The 24,976-nt window shown below is 41.2% G+C and overlaps 1 protein-coding gene across 2 annotated transcripts in view; it reads left to right on the top strand.

The window, feature by feature from the left end:
* The window catches only part of GTF3C3 (general transcription factor IIIC subunit 3), a 36,472-nt gene extending 22,893 nt beyond the window's left edge, over positions 1 to 13,579 (top strand). For both annotated transcript variants that reach the window (XM_037523751.2, XM_037523750.2), the window contains 8 exons: positions 2,019 to 2,221; positions 2,542 to 2,643; positions 3,581 to 3,716; positions 5,627 to 5,864; positions 6,467 to 6,657; positions 9,150 to 9,274; positions 9,682 to 9,834; positions 11,118 to 13,579. In XM_037523751.2, the coding sequence (XP_037379648.1) occupies positions 2,019 to 2,221; positions 2,542 to 2,643; positions 3,581 to 3,716; positions 5,627 to 5,864; positions 6,467 to 6,657; positions 9,150 to 9,274; positions 9,682 to 9,834; positions 11,118 to 11,240 (1,271 nt within the window). In that variant the 3' untranslated portion in view covers positions 11,241 to 13,579. The remainder of the gene's footprint in view (positions 1 to 2,018; positions 2,222 to 2,541; positions 2,644 to 3,580; positions 3,717 to 5,626; positions 5,865 to 6,466; positions 6,658 to 9,149; positions 9,275 to 9,681; positions 9,835 to 11,117) is intronic.
* The last annotated feature ends 11,397 nt before the right edge of the window (positions 13,580 to 24,976 follow it).

Here is a 24,976-nt window from a genome sequence, read left to right as displayed (position 1 = left end):
TAGTACTGATCCATTCTTCCATTTCGTCGATTCTGTTTTCATTGCTTTTCCCTGAGTTCTTTATCTCCTCTAGTAATCTTTTAATCTCCTGTGTTTCTTTTCTTTCCTTTCTTAAGGTCTCAGTTTCAGTCTTCAGTTCAGTATTTGTCTCAAATCATTTTTTTCCTTTTCATTTTTTTTCTGTTTTTTAATCATGATGATTATTCTCTATCTGATAGGCCAAGAAGTTCTTCCATGTTACTGTTGAACTCTGGTGACTGTATCTCTTTTTGTGGTGTGTCCTCCTGTGGGCTTGCTTGGTTATTTATATTTTTTCTTCTCTCTGTTGTTTGCTTTCTAATTAGTTTTACACGTTGGGATGTTGTGCCACTGGTGTTGGCCGGCATCCCTTTGGAGTGCTGCTTTAAAGGTGTTGGAAACTATTTACCAGACTGAGGCAGCACTGGTAGGCCAAAACTCCACCAGGGTGTTGATGCTGTGTTGCTGGGCACTGTCCTTTACAGTTCCCTCCCTCTGTATTTACTCAGTTCCAAGAGGGAATCAGCTAGTTGGTGATTTTGTTCTCATCACGAGGTGGCGCCAAGACCAGTACTTGCTGACCTGTGCTTTTTCCCAGTGGTTCTCCTCTCCCGTGTCCCATGGAGGGAGGGGTGGAGGGAAGCACCTCAACACAGGGGCTTTTATTCAAGCTGGGTGCTGTGTCTGCCCTGTGTTCACCGGGTGCTGTGCCCGCAGCTGTATGGATTCAGTGCCCTGAATTCTGCACTCTAGGTCTCAGTTCCAGAGCTATCAGATCCAAAACGCTGGCTGTTACCCTGTGCAGTGCCTGCTGCTATGGCGCGTCCCACGTCCTGGATCCTGCGCCTGGCTCTCAGTTCCAGGATGGGGTCTTGCTCCATGCCTTATTTCCCTTCTTACCCCCATTTGCATGGCCTACCCTCTCTCAGAGCCTGAGGGTGTTTTTGGGATCCTGGTTTCCAACTATCAGGACTTGGTGATTCTTTTTTCCTGGTCGCTAGGTGGCGCCAGAGATCTTTATTAGTGTCCTTCCAGAACTGTTTTTTTTCCCCGTAGGTCGGGGGAACGAAGTGGGAGTGGTGTGGAGAGCCTCAACGGCGTGGGGGTGCTGTGTCTGCCCTGTGTCCCACTGCCATGGGGATCCCACGCCCTGTATTTCGCGCCCCGGGTCTCAGTTCCAAAGCCCTCAGATCCAGGATGTAGGCTGTAGCCAAAGTCAGTGTCCTCAGAAATGGCGCCTATTGCACCCCGCTCCCAAGTCCGGGCGCCTGGTTTCTGATTACTCAGTGAGGGACATTCACCTCAATGAGAGCTCCTGCGCTTCTCTCCGCAAGCCTAGGTCGCAGGCGCGGGGACCTGGGCAGCCGTGGGGACCTGGGCAGCCGTGATACGCGACCTGGGCAGCCGTGATAGGAGACCCTCATATGATTTTTGAGCGCACCGCTTTTCTGCTTAAGCTTACTGGCTGGCCTCTGAGTCTTTGTTCTTCTCTAATGGCGCCTGGAGCCGTTCGGTTCGCTCACCTCCGCTGCGATTCCTGCACGGTTCTCCACAGTTCCAGTTCACAGGGTGCAGTGCCTGAAATGGTTCCTTTCCACTCACAGTCCCGCTTGATGTGGTTTGTTCTTTTGGTTGTTTTAGTTGTTGTTGTTGTTGTTTTTCTCCTTTCTGTTGGTCAGAGAGTGTTGGTCCGACTTTGTGGGAGCGGGAGGGTAGCAGAGTTCTGGGCTTTCCTCCCTTTTAGTCCTCTTTTATGGCAACTTTCTTCTTCAGGCAGTTTGCCAGAGTTGCCCGTTTATCTCCCGTGTCCCAGTTCTTGCAGGGACCTGCTGCTTTTCCTCCCTATTCATTTTTTTTTATGGGAGGTCTTACTTGCAGCGTTTCCCCGCCACCCTGTTGTTTTTGTCTCTATTGCTATAATATTTTCTTAAAAACTGAAAAATAATTTTGATCCCTTGCAACTCTGTGGTTAATATTTATACTTTATTTTAACATCTTAGAATGTTTAAAGGCCTTAGGTTATATGGAACGTGCTGCTGAAAGCTATGGCAAAGTAGTCGATCTGGCCCCCCTCCATTTGGATGCAAGAATTTCACTCTCTACTCTTCAGCAACAGCTGGGTCGTCCAGAGAAAGCTCTGGAAGCTCTGGAACCAATGTATGATCCAGATACTTTAGCACAAGATGCAAATGCTGCACAGCAGGTAAATGTAACATCCAAGTAAGTTTTTCTTTATATTTTAGAACTCTCCTCAGTTAAGGATGTCGCTATAGTTTATATTTAAAAGTTTTATTTTAGTGTATTGAATTCAGTGTTTTGGAAAATTATTTGAGTCTCAAAAATCAGCCATCATTAGACATTGCAAATTATAGTTCTAAAATAGTGGATCTCAACTATTGTGAAAGATAATAAAGCAAATATTCTTAAAGTTTGGTTTCTAAAACAATGGTTCTAAGTAAACAAAACATCTTCAGCAAAGGAATTTTGTCACACTCACTATCATTTACTTATTTATTTATTTAGGAACTGAAGTTGTTGCTTCATCGTTCTACTCTATTGTTTTCACAAGGCAAAATGTATGGTTATGTGGATACCTTACTTACCATGTTAGCCATGCTTTTAAAGGTGAGTAATTGTTTTTCTTTGTAGTAGCCTTGTTGACTTTTTAAATGTTCAGGATTTAAATTTAACATAGGTTATAGCTTATTTATAACTTTTATTCTATTAAAACTTTTAAAGTGAAAGTCAGATAAACACAAAGACTTAGAGATTAGTGATAAGTATATGAAAATTTTCTGTGAAAGTATAAACTTAACTGTAGATTAAATAAAATAAAATTTTTGATAGTAGGTATTTAGAAAAATGGGAACTGTAGTATTTTCAGTTATTGGATCTGTAAATAGTACTGTATGCTAATATTGTTCACTTTTCAAAACTGACATCCTTTCTGAGTCTGGCTTTTCTGTGAGGGAATGGTTGTGGATGTGTGTGTATGTTATATGGTTAATGTGACTTGCCTTCTTTTTCTCTGCTAAATTGAGATTGAGTAGTATAAACTAAATCCCTTTGGTAAGAAGAAAAACAAGTCTTTTCATTCTACTCTTAGGGTTTTTATACCTACAATAATTTGGTCTCTTTTGTCCTTATTAAAGAAGCTTTCAGGCATACCTGTGCTACTTGTGGCCCATGGGTTTTCTTTAAAAAATTATATGATTATGGGTAAGCCAGACTTTATTTGGTGAGGCAAAGTTGTTGGGAAAGCCCTGGAGTCTGGAATTCCAGGACTCTTGTTCCAGAACAGAGACAAAGAAGCTCTGTCCAACACTGCAGGAAACGTTGGCATCTAAATCAAGCCCACCGAAGCCATAGGCCTCCTCATGTGCTACTCATCTGCCCCCTCTGCAGAACACCTATAGGGACTGATATAGGTGATAAGGAAGTGGATTCAGTTCTGCATCCTGAAATGTCTTCACACCTTTCTTTATTTGTTTTAATTCAATGAAGCTTGTTCTAATTTTTTTTAAGTGATTAAAAAGTTCACACATCACTATCTTTAATTCAGGTAGCAATGAATAGAGCCCAGGTCTGTTTGATATCCAGTTCCAAATCTGGAGAGAGGCATCTCTACCTTGTTAAAGTGTCAAGAGACAAAATATCAGATAACAATGACCAAGAAACAGCAAACTGTGACGCAAAAGGTATTTCCTTACATTTTATTACATCAAACTTTACTGAGTTGAAAGAGTCTTGAAGTAACATTGGCATAATCTAATTAAAAATAGCCTTTTCAAAGAAAATGATATTTCTAATGTAACTCCTTAAGTTCAATTAAATTTATTTGGTGTTAAAAAGAATGGAAGGAAAGGCTACACATAAATACTTAAATTTTTAAAAAGGAAAGAATCTGCTTGGATTATTCTATGAAAAAGTGAAAAATTCAGAATTTTTTAAGAAGAAAATTTGTGAAAGTTAGATTATTTGTCCAGTCACTTCTATTACATATATTCCATTCTGTTAAATTCATTTTTGATAAATGTAGCAATAGTCATAGAAGCTTTGAAAATAAGTTGTTTTGACCCAGTTTCAAGTAATATAACTTTTGAAGGACCTCTATTTTTTGCTGGAAATGCATCAGGTATTTTGGGATGAGGTTATTACTCATAAGTTTGGAAAAGACCTAGGATATATACCGGAGATAACAGTTTGGCAGAAAATTGTTTCATTGTTAATTAATTCAATGGACGTTTATTAAATCATTGTAACAGAGATGGTAGTGTGCAATCAACAGAGGTTTTAGAATGTAGAAGAGTAAACAAGGGGGCTGGGAATTGTATGGGGACTATAACCAAGATGAAAATGCATACATTGTGCAAAAATGAAAAATGGTGTTAAAAAAAAAAATATATATATATATATATAAAAGTTGAATCTTTAAGCACAATATGAGAACGTAAGGTGAGAGTTAAAGGAAGAAGAGTCAGAAGAAATGATGCCTGATCTGTTCCTCCTGTGGCTGCAGATGCTTTGAGCCCTGACATCTGTCCAGCTTATCAATTCTGTATTCATTACAGGGTCTTCTGCCTCTGCGGCATGCATTTTAGACTTATGCTCCCTTAGGATATTTTTTCTATATCTGAGCCTTCCTATTTTCTCTTTCAGTATTTCTTGATTTCAGTTACATTACTGGTTTTTCTTAGACCCAAGGTTTTTGTTGTTTTGTTTTCTTAGCGATAGGGATCACACCAGGAGAGGATGAGCAAAGCCTTTTTGTGTTACATGCCTCCTTGTACTCTGAATTTTTTCACTTAACATTTTTTCATGACTGTATTCTCTTTACAGCGACTATCTTTAATGACTATAATATTCCATTGGATAGTAGTTCCATAATTTATTTAGTTATTGCCTTATTTATTTAATTTTTTAAATAGATTCGTTTATTTATTTATTTGTTTGTTTGTTTGTTTATACAAGCACTGGGTACAGTCAAAAGCGCGGGAGGGTGAGAGAATTCACCAGAGCCAGAGCGGGGAGCGGAGCAGAGCAGGCAGAAGGACCGAAGTACACTGCTGAGGGGAGCAGCGGGTGGCAGGAGAGGTCTGCACACCATGGGGGACCCTCCCCCGGTGGCCGGGGAGCAGCCAGGGATCGAACTGGCCCTGCAGAGGCTGCAACCCAGCGCTCAACCGCCGCGCCACTGGGAAGGCCCCATTGCCTTATTTTTTGATGAAAGGTTTTTCCAGTACTTTCTTTTATAAATAATACTGTAGTGAGCATTTTCATGCCTATTCACTGATCCACATTTTTGACTAGTTGTCCCAGCCAGCACTTGAGAAACAAAAATGAAATAGCTGTTTGTAGAGAACAAATTAGAAGTGAGAATTAACGGGGGTTGCAGGTTGTTAGGCAGAACAGAAGAGAGTGGAATTGAAGGGGGTATAGACAAGCAGCTCTTCCCATCTTATCTTTGTCAGAAGAACATTGGCAAGAATTCAGGTCCATAGGATGTTGGTTACTAAATTTAACCTTAAAATTGAACATGTGACTTTTTCTATTACTGCTACTTCTGGAAATACAATATCCTGACTGGTTTTCATCGGTCTCATTTTAGCAATATTTGCTGTACTCACAAGTGTCTTGACAAAAGATGATTGGTGGAATCTTCTGTTGAAGGCCATATATTCGTTATGTGACCTGTCCCGATTTCAGGAGGCTGAATTACTTGTGGATTCTTCATTAGAATATTACTCATTTTATGATGACAGGCAAAAACGCAAAGAACTGGAATACTTTGGTCTCTCTGCTGCAATTCTGGACAAAAATTTCAGAAAGGCATATAACTATATCAGGTGATTTTCCAATAACTTATTTTAATTAACTTCTTTGCTAGAGTATGTATATTTACTTTGACTTGGTCTCTCATGCTTAAGATTAATCATTTGCTTATTGGTTTAGTTCACCAGTCATTGTTGGAGGCAGGACATGAAAGCATGCATTCTCAGTGCTTAGCCTCTTATGCTTCAGTGTCTCCACTGAGAAGACAGACATAATACATCCCCCTTATGACATTGTATGGGGGTTAAATGAGTTCCATATGTAAAACCTTTTAACAGTGCCTGGCACACTTTGTTAGGTGTTCACTGTACTGTGTTTGTAGTGAACAGGAAGAAGAAAGGTAAAACTTAAGCTACTTGATTATGGTTTTTGGTTTAACAGTTTTGTTGAAAAGCAGAAACAAGAATTAGAAATATTAACTTAAGCAGCGTTTTCTGGAGAGATTCTTTTACTGTATGAGTGGTTTTGCTTAATGAATTAAACACTTTGCTTTTTCTTTTTGAGAGATGGTACGTTTCATTGTTGGTAGGATAGCACTGAAAGGCTGATTCTTACGAATCAGATAGATTTTCTGCTTGTGTTACTTTTTACCCTCATCTTCTTTTTATAATTCTAGGATAATGGTGATGGAAAATGTGAATAGACCCCAGCTCTGGAACATTTTCAATCAAGTTACCATGCACTCCCAAGATGTGCGACATCATCGTTTCTGTCTCCGTTTAATGCTGAAAAACCCAGATAATCATGCCCTGTGTGTCTTAAATGGGCACAATGCTTTTGTGTCTGGTAGTTTTAAGCATGCCCTCGGTAAGTGTCCTGATATATGACTTTGCTAAGCATGGACTGTTTGGTGGTTAAGAACCTGGCCTCAAAAGTGGGACTGCCTGGGTTTGAATAGCAACTCTACTGCACTGAGTGATTTTGCCTCCTTCTGCTGTAGGGTCTTTACCTCTAAAATGGAGAGAATATAAACTACCCAATAGGTTTTTGAAGGAGTTAAATTAGTTAATATAAAGTACTTAAACAATGCCTAGCACAATAGTGCCTGGCTTCTAAATGTTAATAATGATAATAATTAGTATTTATTTTTCTTATGAAGTTTTGGTTTCTAAGAGACTGAAATAGGTCTTATAATTTGTTTCGAAGGTCAACAGTTGTGCCTGTTTACGCAAGCTGTTTCTTGTTTTTTTTTTACTTTTAAAATAATTTTCAATATTTATGGATGCCCTGCTACTTTATTTTAATTTGCAATAGTACGAAAAATGATTTCAGATTTGCTGGTAGATCATTACTTTAGGAGACAAGTCTTAAATCAAAACTATTTATATAATGCTTATTAATTCTAATTAAACTCAGGAAAAATTCACTAATCATTTGTAAGAAATTTCTATAGTAAAGAGTCACAAGCAAAACAAGTAGAAAGATACCTAACTAAATATTTAAACTTAAAATGAGCCATGTATTTCCCGCTGCCTGAAAGCTAGTGTTGCCAAGTTTACCTATTCTGAATAAACTGTGATTTTTGGCTAGTTAATACTTTGTTTATATATTGCTATTGTTTTATAATTGCTCAGCCAATAACTTTGAACATCAAATGTTGAAAGCTTCCTCCACTGTGTATGCTTTTTAGAGTTGTTAGTTTAATGTTAAGAAAACATAGAGATTTATTTTATTTTCCTATGCTTAGAAACTTTTACTCAAGGTAACTTTTACACTGTCATTTAGAAAGTCCAAATGACAGTACCATTTGGGTTATTGAAGAGAGAAGAGGTGCTGTTCCTCCTGGAACAGAAGCCAGAGAAATAGAAGTTTTTATGTATATAAGTATAGATCATTCTTTGAGAAGAAAAATTTGGCTAAATTCCACCTCAAGTAGTTAGACTTTTGACATGAGATATAGAATATATGGAATTCACAAAAATCACACCTTCTTAGTTTATATTAGGTATGTTTCACTTGTCTCAGGAAAAACAAAGTAGTTGCTGTACTTGGGAAAATAGGACCCATAGTCTGTTGTTCACACTTCCATGATCTATCACAGTTAAATTTATAAGACAGATTTATTAATTTTGCAAAAGAAATCACCAAAAGACACAATCCCCCATTGCTTCTTAGGTATATTTTATTTTATTTTATTTTATTTTTTTTAAATATTAAATTTTATTTTTATATTCCCCCATACAATTGCAAACGCCCCATTCTGACCCCAATCCTTCCCCTCCCGCCCCCACCCCCCAAAAAGTGTCTCTGGTTCATAGTTTTTTGTTGATTTTGATTTTCACTTTCTTATATTCATTTTCCTGGTCCCTTATTTAAGTTTTCTAGATTCCTGCTATGAGTGAGACCATCCGGTATTTTTCTTTTTCTTTTTGGCTTATTTCGCTGAGCATGATCCCTTCCAGTGCCATCCATGTTGCTGCAAATTGCATGTGTTTATCTTTTTTGAATGCTGAGTAATATTCCATGGTATATATGTACCACATCTTCTTGATCCAGTCATCTATTTTTGGGCATTTGGGTTGTTTCCAAAGCTTAGCTATTGTAAACAGTGCTGCTATAAACATAGGAGTGCAGGTGCTCTTTGGAATTGATGTTTCTGTGTCCTTTGGGTAAATACCTAGGAGTGGAATTGCTGGATCATATGGAAGCTCTATGTTTAGTAGGTCCAGAAATCTCCACACAGCTCTCCACAGTGGTTGGACCAGTTTGCACTCCCACCAACAGTGCAGAAGAGTTCCTTTTTCTCCACACCCTCGCCAACATTTGTTGTTGCTAGTTTTTTTAATATGTGCCATTCTCACTGGTGTAAGATGGTATCTCATGGTAGTTTTGATTTGCATTTCCCTGATGACAAGTGATGTTGAACATTTTTTCATATGGTGTGAGGTAGTGGTCAAGCTTCATTCTTTTGCATGTAGCGACCCAGTTTTCCCAGCATTCTTAGGTATATTTTAGACCATAGACTGGACTTATGATCACAATTGATAGGTTGTTGATATGGGAGTATTTCTCTGCATGGATTTGGCTAGCTGTGCCTAAAATAAAGTCACTTTCAGTTGCTCATAATTAATCTTCATGATCAGGATACATTTATGGGTAAATACTTCTAATTTCATCATATTGGTGATTATTTTACAATTCAAATTAATGTATATCTCCTTGATATTTGAGAATATATATATATCTGCATATCTTAAATATTAATAGTATTTTTTAGCCTTAAAGTATATTTAAATGGGTGTTAAAGAAATAAGAAACTGATCTCATGACACCATCTGACATCCCTGCTCATTTTTCAGGACAGTATGTGCAAGCCTTTCGCAGCTATCCCTATGACCCTCTCTATAGCCTCTGTATAGGCCTGACCTTTATTCACATGGCATCTCAGAAGTATGTATTAAGGAGACATGCCCTTGTCGTGCAGGTAATTCTCATCACTTTATATGTTCTTTAAATATAGTCAAATATACTTAATACTTTTGCTGTCTTGCTTCAAAAGCAGTGCCTGGTTAGGTCCCTGTGTTCAGCACTCACAAACTCAGTGTCCTCTGTTCTTACAGATTATGGCTGTTTGACAGCTTGTAACATTGGGGGGGGGTTTTGGTGTGAATATTTTTGCCCTTGACTTAAAATACCTTTCTAGTACACTTTCAGAAGGGTTCTTGTCTATAGTGTGATATGCCACTACGTTACAGACATAACTTCTTTGAGAGTGGGACCGTGTCTCTTTTTTTAATACTTACATTCCCAGCACATGGCACATACAGTGGTTCAAGACATGCTTGTCAAGTGAGTAAAATATTGAATTGTTTGTCTTTTTCTTTTTGGTAGGGCTTTTCCTTTCTTAATCGCTACCTCAGTCTACGTGGCCCTTGCCAGGAATCCTTCTACAATTTGGGCCGTGGCCTTCACCAACTGGGACTGATTCATCTTGCAATCCACTATTATCAGAAGGCTTTGGAGCTCCCTCCACTAGTGGTAGAGGTATGGTATGATTCACTTTAAAAATGGAGGAGTCACTCTTTCATTTATAGAGAAGTGCAATTAGATCAGTGTTGTGGTCCAAATAATGAAATACTTTACAGCTTAAAATCGGTTATTTTCCTTATTCAACCTATTTATATAAATATGCTAAGCAGCAAGTGATTTTTGACATCTTGGCCTTATGACCTCATCAGCAACATGTGGGTCGATGCAGCTTGTGGTTGTTATGCCCATTGCAGTTTTCCTAAGATAGCCCCTGTGGCTTATATGAGCTGGTAGGTAATGAAGCCTGGTATTGAGTGATATGCCATTGTTCACTTCCAAGTTCAAGTATAACTATTATTTATTCCCAAGGATGAAAGACCATTATTACTGTAGTTTTGTTTATTTTTAATATAATTTTTACTACGATTTTTGAAGAAAAGCATGTATTTTCATTGATTTTTTTTTTAAGTTATAATTCCCACATTCCCTCACAATCATTTTCTTACCCTTGTTCAAGTTGATTTAGTTGTTAAACAAATGAATACATTCTTTTATACTTATGCTGACAATATATATACACATCTGTGTTCTTTATTTCATAAATACCTTTCTTATTCCTTAAGCTCTGTCAGTATCATTTTTCATTGTTGTAGATTTTTTTCCAAAATGTTGTACTGAGGAAAATTAGAAACATAGATCTAATCTATTACATTGAGTTCACTGCTGTGTCATTTAAACAGAATCAAAAGGAATAATACATCTAAGTTAGTCATTATAATCAACTTGATGTATGCTCCCTTAGACTATTTCTTAATATGTTTTTCTGTTATATAGCACAAGTATTTTTTCCCGCTGATCATTTGTGTTATAATTTATTATTTTACATACAAAAGTTTTACATTTCTTTATGAAGTCATATCTATTAATCTTTACCTTTCTATTTTTGCTATTATACTGAGAAGGTTCTTTCCTACCCATGATGATATTATTACTCAACTTCATTTTTATGATTTTTTTAACTCTTAATTCCTTAATTCATCTGGAGTTTATTCCTTTGTGGCTTGTGGGTAAGACTTTCAGTTACTGGTTAGACATTTAAAAATATTTGATGATATGGTTACTATAATAATCAGCATTATCTGATAAAAATTTAGATTGAAGATATTTTAAGTTTTCTAATACTTTTAGTATTTAGTTTTAGTATTTAGTTTTTGAATACACTTGTAAAACTGTTTATTGCCATAAACTGTCCTGATTTTCAGCTTGAAATATCATTTATTCATGTATTTCTCCCCTAGGGTATGGAAATTGATCAGTTAGACTTACGAAGAGATATTGCCTACAATTTGTCTCTTATTTATCAGAGCAGTGGGAATATTGGAATGGCTCAAAAGCTTTTGTATACCTACTGTTCTATATAAAACACCTCAACTGGAAAAGGAGCATTGAGTAGCTGCTGTGTGTGGACCAAGAATCTCTGTCTCTGTGTATTTTATTTTTAATATGTTACAATGATCTTTTGGTTGATACACAAATATATCATTCCTACAAAATTTATGTATTGTCTTGCCATTTTCCTTTAGCATTTTTTAGTGAACTTGCCCCCAAAGCTGAAATGAACAGTATTAGATTTATTGTCAGCTTGGCGTTGAATACACTAATGTTTTCCTTAAGCCATTTATTCATCTGTGTGTTTTATACTATATATTAAACACCCTTGGTTTACTAGGCACTATGATAGGTGCTTAGAATACAGAAGTAAAAGAGATGTGACCACTTAATACAAGTATTTACTTCAAGGAAATTTTTGCTATATTTCTATATACATACATCATCATCGTCAGTTGTTGCAGTGTTGGTGTTCTGGACCCAATTCCCACTGTATGTGTGGGTGCTGAGGCTTCCCCACCCCAACCAGCAAGTCTTAGATACCGGTGGAGTGTTCAAGAATTCATCTCAATTCTGACACTGTCTATAAAGACATATCAGGTTCCACGGATTAAGGGCTCAGTCTCACAAGACCACCCTGTCCTTTAAGATTCTGGCTGCAAATTGTAGGCAAGGCCATCCTTCTGATCCACTCACTACAGATCAGAAGTCCCCATAACCCTCCTTAAACTTCAGATGCCGTTTGCAAGCTCAAACTGGCTATAAATCAGAGGTTCCCAGGATGCCCTCCTTAGGTTCAGTTAATTTGCTAGAATAGCTCACAGAACTGAGGAAACCTATTTACTCACTGAATCACCAATTTATATTGGATACTAAAGGATATGAACCAACACAAGCCAGATGGGAGAGATGTGTAGGGCAAGGTGTGGGGAAAAGGCTCAGAGTTTCCATGTCCTTTCTAGGGGCACCAGTCTCCCCAAATCTTTACATATTCACCAACCTGGAAACTCTCAAACCAACCCCCCTCTTGAGTATTTATTGAGGCTTCATTACATAGTGGGACTGGAAGTTCCACCTTCTATTCAAGTTGGTTTCCCTGGTAACTAATCCCATCCTTGGGTAGAATCCAAAGTTACCTTCATGAACATAGCAAAAGACAATTTTATCATAACACTTAGGACAGTCCCAGGGGAGTTGTGAGATAAGAACTGTGAATGAAGATGAAATATGTATGAGAAATATATATTTTGGTCATTTGAATGGCAGAATATGTTTTTTGTAAATCACATTATTGCAGTCATCCATGTCTCAGTGCCCTATCACTATTGTATGGACTTGTTTTTCAGATATAGAGAAAAGAAGATTGCTTATTAAAGGGCACAAATCAGAACTTTTTCTTATGTCCGCACAGTTATGTAATTCACCTAGCTCCTAACAGAATTACTTAGAATCATTATATAGTGAAAAGCAAATAATTGATAACATCTTTTACTTTTCACCTGCATGTATTTCAGCTAGATAGACCGAGACCTGGGGGTCTGGGCTTAATTCAGAACATCTTGCTCCAAGGCAAAAAAAGTATTAACAATGTTTCTGACTTTCTGACAACAAAATAGAAAAGAGGACCATGCTCTGTAACATGATTTGCTCTCCATTTCAGGACCACTAGGAATGTAGGCTAGACTGGGGAATTGTAGATATGGAATAAAGTCTTGCTGATGAAGTTTAAAAAAAAAAACAAAAAACAGTAACCCCTTACCTTGAATATTTTCTCTTTGTATAATTAATATAACAACATTTGCTAGATATGCTATTGTTTAGTAACAGCTTTTTAGAGTTCTTTTTTAGGGGAAAATAAATGATAAAATAAGTGTACATAAGGATTCTAAGATCCAGTCTAATTGTGGGAGGGAAGCAAGTATGAGATTAGGGTCAGAGAAATAGAAAGGGGCTTTTAGTAATTCTTTTTTTTTTTTTTTAAGATTTATTTATTCATACAAGAACCGGGGTACAGGCCAGATTCGTGGGAGGGTGAGAGGACTCACCAGAGACAGAGTGGGGAGTAGTACAGGCAGACTGACGAAATACACTGCTGAGGGGAGCAGCAGGCTTGAGACAGGAGAGGTCTGCTGCGCCATGTGGGACCCTCTCAGGCCGGCCGGGATTACACTGGCGCTACAGAGTCTGCGGACGGCTTCACAGTGCGGGGCTCAGGGAGGCCCATTTTTAGGAATTCTTAACTATTTTTTTATACTGTATATATAACTTTCTAGTTGAGAAGCAGAATTATGTGATAAGTAATTTGTCCACTCCGTGTGTTTCTGGGTATACATGTATATATACAATATAAATAAAATTTATATTCAAATTGTGTCACATCCTGATGTGTATAATTTATTTCATGCCATTTGCAGATAATGATAAATCTAACTCTGATAATGTAATAAGTTAGATTTGTGTCTTGGTATCCTGTGGAATTGAGCATTTATGTTCAGATTTTCCTTCTAGAATTAAACATTGTCTACTGAATAGCAGTGGAGGAAACAATATATCTAGCAATTTTCTAAGAGAAAGATAATATCGCATGAGTGGTGGGGTTTTTAGCATTTAACATCAGGGTCTCCATTTGCTGAGTGTTAATATGCTACTGTGTGCTAAGTGCAGTGCCAGGTGCTTTAGGTATATTACCTCAGATTCTCAGAGAATCATCCTCATGTTAGGTGTTACTGTTATTATCTCCATCTTATATATGAATATTAAATAGCACTTTCAACATCACTAGCAACCTACATTTTGCTCAGAGATGTTTCTTCAGAGGAAAATATTTGCTCCAGTTCAGAGTAACAATATAAAAATTGTGCTTATGTTTATATTCCATGTCTTCAGCCTATTAAAATCCTCTACAGAGTAGAAAACATCTTTTGGGGCATATTTTTAAAAGCTGATACTGCCTTACCTGCCAACTTAACCCAGCATGGGATCCTGATAGTCACAATAAGCTTCTTTTCTACCAGTCATAGTAGATTCAGCAGGGAGTCTACTCCTATACCAAGCTGGACCAATCAAGTATTTGTCTCTCCCTACCTGGGAATTTTAGAATGGAGATAGAGCCTTTCTGTGTGATTGGAACTTGAGAGCTGAAACCCTTTGCTTTTCCTGTGGGCCACTACTCCAATTAACCCATTCTGTTGAGAAGGAAAAGAAGGCCTGTGTGCTGAAAAGCAGAGGCAGCTCTCGTGGGTTCCCCATATTTTCCAGCTGTCCATTTTCATTAAAAGGTTGCAGTCTCTTGAGTTCTTTCTGTATGATAGCCTCGATTCTAGAATAAATTCTACTTTTACACTAGCTTGAGATTTTCTGTTACTTGTACTCAAAAAGTCTTAACTGATCCACTGTGTTCCATCTTTCTTTCATTTAGCATTTATGCTTCTTAGCTATTTTCACAAGGAAAGACATATGTAATCACCAGAGATAATGTCTCTGAATTATAAGTAGTGTCATGAAGGCTGAACCACTTTTTCAGGCACAATATGCCTACCATCTGGTGGTGTAAAGTCACTAGCAGTTTGCCAGTAGCTCATTGAAAAGTCTTTGGAGGTTTTAACTAAGAGTAAACAATATGAATTGACAGGGTGGTGTTTTTATCAAGTGAAATGTAGTGTTAGGCAAGTATAATGAAAATAGGAGAAAATAGTGTCTCCTTCACTCTGATCAGATCAAACTGACTTCAGCAAATGAGAAATAGGAAAGTGTATGGGGGTCTTAAGAAAAAACATGGAGAACTCTAAAAGGAAATCAAGATTTTCAGCCTAGAACATAGAAAATTTGCAAGGGACTGATATTTTCGAGTCAGGAGAAGACATGGGAGAGTGAGGACTCTTATTCTGGGTAACCCAGAATAAATTGACATCTCTTTTCCCGCCCCTAGTATTTCCCTAATATTGTCCTTCATTTATCATCTGTCTATACACTGGCAACTGTCATTAAAATTTCTTTGGCTACTAGCTTACACTTCCTTTTCTGAAACTGGCTCCCAGTAAAGACCAAGTCCTGGCCACTGCTAATTAAACAACCTAAGCTGGGCCAAATGTGCCCTCTCTTCCTGGTATTTTGAAGCTTAGCCTGAAGAGATGATGAAATTTGGTGTCTTTGAAACTAAATCGTACCCCTGCATTACTTCAAGGAAAGGAGGAAAACGTCCTGTTGCTGAGGTACTAGAGAGCTCTTGCCTTCACAAGTAAGTCTTCCTGCGAATCTCTGTGAGAGCACCATATCCTTCCAATAGGTTCCTTTTCTTACACAAGCAGGTTTGCTGGTTGGATTGTCTGGGAAGCAAAAGGTGTCTTGGTAACATTGTGGTGAATGAGGCGGGCGGGCTTAGGCAGCGCAATGCAGACATGACAGTCTATACCAGCCCAACCGGATACGGTGGGGGTGGGAGGGAATTCCTTGTGGGGAGAACTTATGCTGAGGGCTGGGAATTCCAGCCTAACACCGTCAAGGTCTGGGGGGCACTTGGGAGGAGCTTAACCTTAGTTGCCTTTACCGTGTTTACTCATTGGCTGGGGGCCTCCCTGAGAAAAACATGACCTCTGCTCAGAAGCTGAGGCACTGCTTGAAGTTGGTAACAGCTGGAGGCTGTCAATTAACCACTCCCCTGGTCCTTGCAGAAACCACAGGGATCTCAAGACCAAAGACAAACACCCCCAAAACAAAATCAGACCAAACATACCGTGTAAACTCAAGACCAAAGAATAGATGAAAGGCTGATGACTAAACAGTTTGGAAACTAAAAAAGCAAATGGGCAATTGGTCACTAAAGAAACCAGAAAAAATGAAAGCCAAGTGCCCACAGGAGGGGTGGGGAGAGAGCCAGAAGCAGCAGATTCCAGCCCTGAGCGGTTCATGCACTAGTCTAAGACAGGTGAGGTGGTGTTACAGGAGAGAAAGAGGGGCAGCCCAAAACCCCGCAAACCTGCCTATTCTAAATGGGTTCTGCCATCCGCCGCATCAACACAAAACATAGGAGACTTTAATGAAAAGGAACTTTAATAAAACTAGGAAACAATACAGGTAAGGCAAAGAGTCTAGTTTCTAAATCAAGCACCCAAAGTCACCCGTCCCCTCGTGGGCAAAAGTCCATCCAAATGGGATTGGCCCAGAGCAAGGCCCCAAGGCCTGCCACAAGTCCAAAGCATCCTCCAGTGGGGACCCACAGAAAAGGGTCACAAACAACCGGACAAGCCCGGAAGGAAAAGAGCAAAATTAACATCAAGATAAAAGCTGCCATTGTCACCTCCCCATGGGTCTCACCCACATCTGTGTCACCCCGTCTACGACCAAAAGACAAGCGCAGTTTCTTCACGTGTCTCTAGGCTCCATGCGCCTCCTCCAGGTCTCCTGGCTCCATCCTGCTTCCTACCTCAGTCTCTTCTTCAGCTTCTTCTCTTCCTGCTCAGCTCCACCCTCCCTTGGGTGGGGCAGGGAACCTCCCCCTTTCCTGGGGACCACCCTGTTGCAGTGGGACTAAGATTGCTGAGGCCATTGACAGTCCGATAAAGGCAGTGAGCGCTTCCTGGTCGCCTTTTCTGTCTCCTGCAGGTTACAACATCCTCTGCACTACAGAACATGGTAGGTTGGTTGTTGTTTTCTTTTCCCCCCTAAAGCTGTTAAATGAGGATCTGTGGGTTTAAGCATAGCTGAGGGAACAGCGTTACACTGAAAGTAAATAAAAGTCTACACGTTGAACCGTAAGCTCAGCCTCCTATTTAACTCTAAGAAAACTGGCGGCCAGGTGAGTAATCTTTAAGGGGAGCATTATCCCGCTCCTCTCTGAAAACTCTGCCAAAGGAAGAAAAGGCTGACAGCTGGGGAGTCCCCTGTGAAACAGCCTGGTCCTGGCCAGGATCCCCTGCTCCCCAAATCCCCAGTGTGCCCCAGTGGGTGAGGGAAACCTTACTGGTCACGGGAATGCACAGCTGAAGATCATTAGACCTTTGAGGAAAGCCTCTGAAGGACAAATGCTCAAGAGCAAATGGGGAGTGGGGAGGGAGACTCAGAATAGAAGTAATGCAGGAAATGAAAATATTCTAATAGCCCCAGATGAGAAAATTTCATAGATCTGAACAGAAGAATGCTATAAAAATGAATAGTCAGAGACTAAGAGAGCTTTATATAATTAAAAGCACAGTTGTAAAATTGAAGGGTTGGGGGAAACTGAACTTTAAAAAGACAAAATGGAAAACTGAAGAGTGAGAAAATTAAAGGTTGTAAAACAGTCTAAATTACAAGTTCTTTGTGGCCATTATCATGTCTTATAAATTCACATATATTTCAAGGTATTTGCTTGATTATAAATAGTCCCAGGAGGAGGAAAAAACTGCAGTGATTTTTTATATGCAATAGATGTCAGTGTATTTCTATAAATTTAGAATTATACTATATCATTTTGTTCTTGTAATACAGTGTGCTAGCTATTAACTTTTAAATCCCTCCCCCAAAAAATAAGCTCAAAATATTTTTAATTGGGTAGAAAATATTTCAGTATCTCCCTCCACTTTTGGGTAATCAACCAAAAAGCTCTGCCCTTTCCTATCAGCTGGATTCTTAAGGTGTGTCCCTTGCTGTCCGTTTTTCAGTCTTGATCGCCCCCCAAATGTCTAGCAGATATCAAGTAACCATAACATGCATAAAAAGCTTCTAATCACTGCCTGAAGATCTCACCCCAAGTTCACCCTGTTTGCAGACTCAAGCAAGCGAAGATTAGAGTGCGAATTAGCAGAACCACTTGGTATTTTTGTAGACAGGTGTTTATAGTCAAAAAAAGGAGAGTTCATCCTACTCCCTTTTGCCCCCCTGTAGCATGTCTCTGGTTTATAGTCACCTGTTGATTTTGATTTTTACTTTATTATAATTAGTCTTTTTCCTGGTCTCTTATTTAGGTTTTCTAAATTCCTGCTATGAGTGAGACCATCCAGTATTTTTCTTTTTCTTTCTGGCTTATTTCACTGAGCATGATCCCTTCCAGCGCCATCCAAGTTGCTGCAAATTGCATGAGTTTATCATATTTGATTGCTGAGTAATATTCCATTGTGTACAAAACAAGGCGGGTGGGAATTTTCCGGGGACAATAACCAAGATGAAAATGCATACAGTTTGTACAAAAATGAAAAATGATGTAAAATATATAAAATAAAAATTTAAAAAAGTGGGGGTAGTTCAAGTGAAGAGAGAGAAAAGCCAATAAACAGATCCTTGGACTCAATGACCCTCAGCTGCATTAAAGAGGCCAGGGGGCAGTCAGTCTGGACCAGCCAATTCCAAAAACAGTCAGCTCTGATCCAGCTTCAGTGGTGTACCAGACCCTAACTGCCAGGTCTAATTTCAGAGGGGTTTGAATGCAGCACAACGAGTGTTCTCTTAATTATTCCTGCATCCCTATTGACAGTTGAAAGAAGTATATTTCTAATAACAGGCTTTACAGATTTAGTTCGGTCTTGTTTGAAAAGAGCTGCTTGGTTAAGTTCGTGCTGCGGGCGAGGCGTGACCCCGCAGCTTCTGGGCTCCAGGTGCTGCCCATGTCCCTTTAAAGGCAGAAGCGGCGGCAGTGACAACTCTCGCCACTAGAGGGAGCAGCGCGCTCGCGGATCCCAGAGCCGCTGTGAGTCCCACAGGTAGTGGGGTTTTATCCACGTGCCCAAACATGAAAAGGGGTGCAAACTACTACCTCGGAGCCGTGCTCCAGACGCACTTGAAAACCAGATTCGGGTGAGTGTAGAAAAATTCACATTGACTCTCCTTCCAGATCATCAAAGCCTAACTAAATCCTGGTAATTTCCTGGTAATTTCAGCAGTGTTAAATGACAGGGTGGGTCTCCCCTCCTGTCAATCTATTTTCTCAACTCCAGTCTTTTTCCAGAGGGCCCCTGGCGAGCAGGGGCATTCAAGCCCTGCCGAGTCAGGCCGTGTTACAGCATACGGTCCGTTTGTCTTGCAGGTGATCCCTGTGCAAAGAGCCAAGTTCTCCTCCAAGCATGCCTAGGCCTTTCGCTGCAACACACGCTTCCAAGTTGCCGCCCAGAAGGCTCTGCCGTGGTGTGAGGATACCTGGTTCCCCATGCCTGCCTCAAACTCCGTGTTTCTTTCCCAACTAGTAAGTGAAAAATGCTTGCTGTATTTGCATACTGGTGAGGTAGAGCTGGCTTCTCCTGTGTGTGTGTGTGTGTGTGTGTGTAAATATGGCTTTTTTTCTTCTATGAATTGCTTTTATGTCCTTTGCCCGCTTTGGAAAAAAGGCATTCTTTGAATTAAGTCTTTGTCACTTTTTAAAAAACTGGCATCTTTTTCTAAGACTCAAGTTTTAAATTTTGGTATAACCAAATTTATCCTTTTTTTTTCTTTTATGGTTAATATGAAGCTTTAAAACAAAGTTGAATGGTGTTTAGCAAAGTAAGGAAGATGCTGGAAAATGGGTGGCATTTTTAGGAAAATCCCAATAAAGGCAAAGCGTCTCCATCTGGACTGACAGGAGGTTGGGAACAAACAGTATTGAAATAACCTGGGCTGAAGCTCAGGTGCTGGGGTAGATTGGCGCTTATAGGAATGTGATTGACCTTTCAGGGACTGGAGGCAGAGGTGGATTTTGAAGGATTTAATGATTCTCCCACCCTCCCTTGAGATGTAAGGATTAAAAATACTGTGGGTACGTGACCCCAAGTGCCTGACAGCTTAAGTGGTTCCTAGCAAGTTTTTGGCTTTGCCTTATGAATAATTCTAATCTTGTGAAGCTAAGCAGTCTTTTCTAAGACGACTCAAGAACTTGTTTATTGTGTGTTTTTAAAGGCAGTGGAGATGGAGAGGAGTCAGGTAAGTGCAGGCATCTGTGGGCTAACTTTTGGAGCTGCAGGAGGTAAAACACCCGGCAATTCTTATGTAATTCTGATGGAGGAGGGGAAGCTGGGGCTGTACCTGGGAGACTCAGAGAAAACAGCCTAGGAAGCCGGTTCAGTTAGAGCAACGCTTTGGGAGTAGTTGAGACAGAAGTGGCCTTGAGGGTATAGGAAGAGATGTTGGCACCTACAGTAGACACCAGAAAACTGTGAGCCACACCGGTCCCTCCTGTGAGGAAGAGGCCTCTTCTTAGAGCTTGTGGAGTTGTCCCTGGCAGGAGGCCTTGCTTTTGGGGCAGACTCTACCTGCCTGAAAAGTACCCTCCCTTGGGTCTGGGAAAATGCAGAGGGGCTGTCAGGGAATGCGCTGGTGCCAGAACCAGCCAGGCAGCCACACCCAGCATTCACCTCAATCTCCACTTGCCTCTAGGCCATAAAGTAACTTCAGGTCTTTTTCTAGGCTGGATGGATGAAAAGTTGGGTCACAGTGAGAGCCATGCCAAGAGTTGCTGGTTGCAAGTAATTGACTCACTAGTTATCCTATGAATCAATAACATTTCTGTGGCTTGAAAACAGGCCATTCTACTTGGGATACCCTGTGATAAGCATATTGCATCCTAGTTCATGTTGTAGGGAGAGAGAAATCGTCGAGCTACTGCTCTGTCGTGCCACAGGTCGCCGAGCTCTCCTTGAGCCTGTCACACCAGCTCCTTGAGTTCAGCCGTGCAGGCAGGAGTGTGAGGACAGAGTCACATACATGTGCCCTGTAGCCTACCTAAAGCATGGTCCTCCCATGTTGTCCTCGGCTCCTGGGAGCCACAGGGTCGTGGGGTCAACTGAGAAATGGAAAGAAGGTTAATCTGGAAGCCGGAAGCTGGAAGCCGGAAGCCGAGGCCTAGGAACAAGGCATGTTGTCTCTCCGCCCGGGGACAGTGTGTTTCAGATGCGCAGACATTCAGTGGCTGTTGGGAAGGCAGTGCTCAGAGGTCCGAGATTGAAGGCAGCTTGTCCAAGAGAACTTTCTGTGATGGTGTAAATATTCTATGTGCGGTCCGATTCTCTGGACACTGGCCACACTTGACTGTCGAGCCCTTGAAATGTGGATACTGTGACTGAGGAACTGAATTTTAAATTATATTTCATTTTAATTTTAAGTAAAATAGAAATAGCCATGCTGGCTGCCATATTGTGCTGTATCTAGATTTGAGGGGTCATATTAAGAAATTCTTAATTCGGATCTAATGCCATTACTTTTAAAGTCCTTATGCACTTCCAGCTGTCCCCAGTTGTTGAGGCTGTTGTGTGCATTACAGGTTGTGAACAACCGACTTGGGTTTTTCAGTTCACTTTGCCCTGAGTTCTGGAGGCCCTGCATGGCCTAAGGCAGCTGGTGTGTGAGGAATAGGTGTGGGCGTGTGCTGCTGGGGAGGAGAAGAGAGCTTTCCCTTCCTGGAGCTGCACTGTTGGAGACGCAGCTTTTAATCTGCTGAGTGTTTGGAATATGGACAGAATGGTGGTGCTGTGGGAGGAAACGTCAATGATACCAAAAGGGCTTTGAGGAGCATGAGAAATAAGTTCCTGTGGCTCTTCTAGAGGATATGAGGGAAGACGTTTGTCCCTGGACAAGTGTCATTTCTTTAGTGCTTTAGAGGAGTGTGTGGAACATGTCTTTTCTAATAAGCATTGAATTTGAATCGATTCCTTTCCTGAGCCATCCACTTCTGAGAACTAGGGATACATTGAATTCAATGGGATTTGTCAGTGGTTTGCAGAGATGGTCTCGAAGTCGCCAACCTTTTACCAGTTTGACTCAGGAGTAACTGGGCAGCATGAGGACCGCTCCCGGGAAAGTGGACAGATACCTGCTCTGTGGGTGAAGCGCAGTCCCAATGCTGCTGGGGCTTTCCAACCCCTCCCCACCCGCACACAGTCTTGCTTATTACATACTTTTATTTCAGGAGGACTTCAGGGAAAGAAGCCTCTGGTGTTGCTTAATGGCTGCTCACCCGGCAGTGCAGCCTTATATATGCCCGTATGAGGGTCTCTGAAGTTGTCTCACAGGTCATGCCAGCACCTGGAGGTACTCTGGGTACTGAAGGCCCCAAGGCAGGGCTTGTCTGATTGGGGCTGGGCAGGACAGCTGAGAGGGAGAGAAGACTGGGGGGGGGGAGGGGGGGTTTGTTGTGTGCTTATTGATTTTGTTTACAAAACAGTTGGCTTCTCTATCACTTATTTTGCTGCCTCCCCTCCCTGCCCCTAGACTTTCTACCTTGGGTGGTGCTCTTAGAAGTGACTTTCTCGGGCCCATCCCCGGCTGCTCCCCGGCCACCCGAGGAGGGTCCCACATGGCGCGCAGACCTCTCCTGCCGCCCGCTGCTCCCCTCAGCAGTGGACTTCGGTCCTTCTGCCTGCTCTGCTCCCCGCTCTGGCTCTGGTGAATTCTCTCACCCTCCCGCGCTTCTGACTGTCCCAGTGCTTGTGTAAATAAATAATTAAAAAAAAAAAAAAAAGAAGTGACTTTCTCTCCTCAAGCTGACAAAATCTCAAAACCTTTCACTCATAGTCTGGTATTACTTGACTGTGTTCCCCCTTTTTAAATTATGGCTAAATATATATAGTAGAAAGCTCTCCCACTGCAGTCACTTTCTTTACCATCCCCGACTCCCTGTTCCGTGTCTTCTTTTAGTTTACTTTGTCTTTTTCTTAGTTTCTTGTTTTTATTGACAAAACTGTTCCGTGGCAAGAGTTTTCCTCGGGCGCACTGCAGCCCCCCTGGCTGCTGTCTTCCTGCTCCTCCTGCAGTTTTGCTCCTAGGAAGCAGCTCGGCGCTGGCCCCGACCCCCTTGCCCTGGCCACACAGGCCGCGTGGGCGAGACCTCAGCACAGCAGGTCTGCAGCTGGGCAGAGTTATTGGCAACCTCTCGGGGACATTAGGGCCGGAGGAGCTGCTCGAAGGTCCCTCGTCCCGTCCCTGCCTACCAGGGAGGCTGACCTGAGTGTGTCCTGTCACCTCCTGGGTTCTCATGAAGTATGACACCTTGGGGTGCTGCACATTATAAACTACTTCACCGCAGCAGGGCAGCGGCTCCTCAGAAACAGGTATTTGCTCTTTGTGCCGCAGCCATCTGTCCTCTCTCAGTGTCCTATGGCGAAGGGACAGGGGGGGCTGGCGTCTGTGACTCCAGGTAGGTACTAAACTGCCTGAATCTAACCAGGAATGTTGACAGAGAAATCTGTCCGCCGGTGCCCCACCTTGTGCTTGATGGTTGTGTGTACTGAGTATTTCTTCCCGGTGAAATGTGGGCGTTAGCATTAAAAGGTGTCTTGCTTGGTCATGTTTAATTCTTTGGGGCTTGAATTTCACTTTGTCTGATAACAGATTCACTGTCCCTGATCTTTTGTCTCCATTTTTCTCGAGTGCCCCTGACATTCCTTTCTAGTGCGTCGCTCACCCATGCGCACACTATTTTTTTTTTAATAATAAATTTTATTTTTATATTCCCCATACAATTGCAACCCCCTTATTTTGACCCCAATCCCTCCCCTCCCCACCCCCCATAGAGTGTCTCTGGTTCATAGTTTTTTGTTGATTTTGATTTTCACTTTCTTATAGTTATTCATTTTCCTGGTCCCTTATTTAAGTTTTCTAGATTCCTGCTATGAGTGAGACCATCCGGTATTTTTCTTTTTCTTTCTGTCTTATTTCGCTGAGCATGATCCCTTCCAGTGCCATCCATGTTGCTGCAAATTGCATGTGTTTATCTTTTTTGAATGCTGAGTAATATTCCATGGTATATTTGTACCACTATTTTTAAGTCTCTGGCAATGGCCTGTGGTGGGGTTTGCTTGGTGAGCCAGATTGTACCTCTGACAATGGGTGAGCTAAGCCCATTCATATTTATTAAATGTTTGGCTTCAACTGTCTTAATGTTTTATTGTTATGTGCATTTTACATACAATGTTTCTGTAAGATGTGTTTCTTGCGAATTGTGTGTATGTTTGTATTTAGGAAGAGTTTTGTTCTAGAGGTTGCCTCTTCTAATTGTATCTTTCAAAAAGCCCCTTGTTGACTTGTCTAACCTGCGATTATCTGGCTTGTCAAGTTTTGTTTGTTATTTGATGGTCCCCTGTTGTCTAGATGGGGTGTGTTCCTTTCCCAGCTGCTGTTTTTATAGCTGCACTTCCACTTTGTCATAAAATGTGACATTGGTACATGTTTTCCATTCTCATCCTGAACTTTGCTTCTTACACAGTTACCTGCGGTTTTACATTATGAAGTGCTCGCTGCATCGGTCCTCACCTGACAGTTTCCCGGTCATCTCTTGGGTGGATGAAGATCATCCTCAAAAACAACAGTTTTGGGCCAAATATGGCCACTAGTTTGTCTCTGGCTCAAGAGCTAGTGCAGGGTAAAAGGAAGTGACCAGGATTTCCGCCCTCCTGCCATTAGCATCGTGACCCACACCTGTGGTCTTGCACGCGTGCCCGATGGTGGTGCCCGGAGGGTGGTGTGCGCCTGTGTGAGTGAGCGCAGCTGAGCAGAGGCGGGGAGCACAAGGACAGGTCAGCAGAGGACCGTGCGGAGGAGTGCACTGGAGACCATCAAGGAACAGCTAAGAGAGCAGAGAGGGTTAGGGATTTGCAGGGGGCCAAGTGGCTGTCTCCCTGCTGGCTTGTCTCCCCTAACCTGTGGGGATGATGCCAAGGGCTCCAAGATTCTCTTTCAAGCTGCCTGAGCTGGTGATGAACCTACCCAGCTTGGGATGGTTGCAGAACAGTTAGGAAGCCCTCCTGTCTGTCCCTCTCCCCCACCTCCCTTTTAAAAGATTATTTAAAAAACCCACAAAAACTTAAAAGAAAAACAGTGACAGAAAACCATA

The sequence above is a fragment of the Talpa occidentalis genome, unplaced genomic scaffold (genome assembly GCF_014898055.3).
Source record: "Talpa occidentalis isolate TD23 unplaced genomic scaffold, MPIMG_talOcc4v2.1 talOcc4.3, whole genome shotgun sequence".
NCBI classification, from domain to species: Eukaryota; Metazoa; Chordata; class Mammalia; order Eulipotyphla; family Talpidae; genus Talpa; species Talpa occidentalis.
The sequence above is the reverse complement of the archived record's forward strand: the minus strand, read 5'-3'. Positions and strand labels throughout refer to the sequence as shown.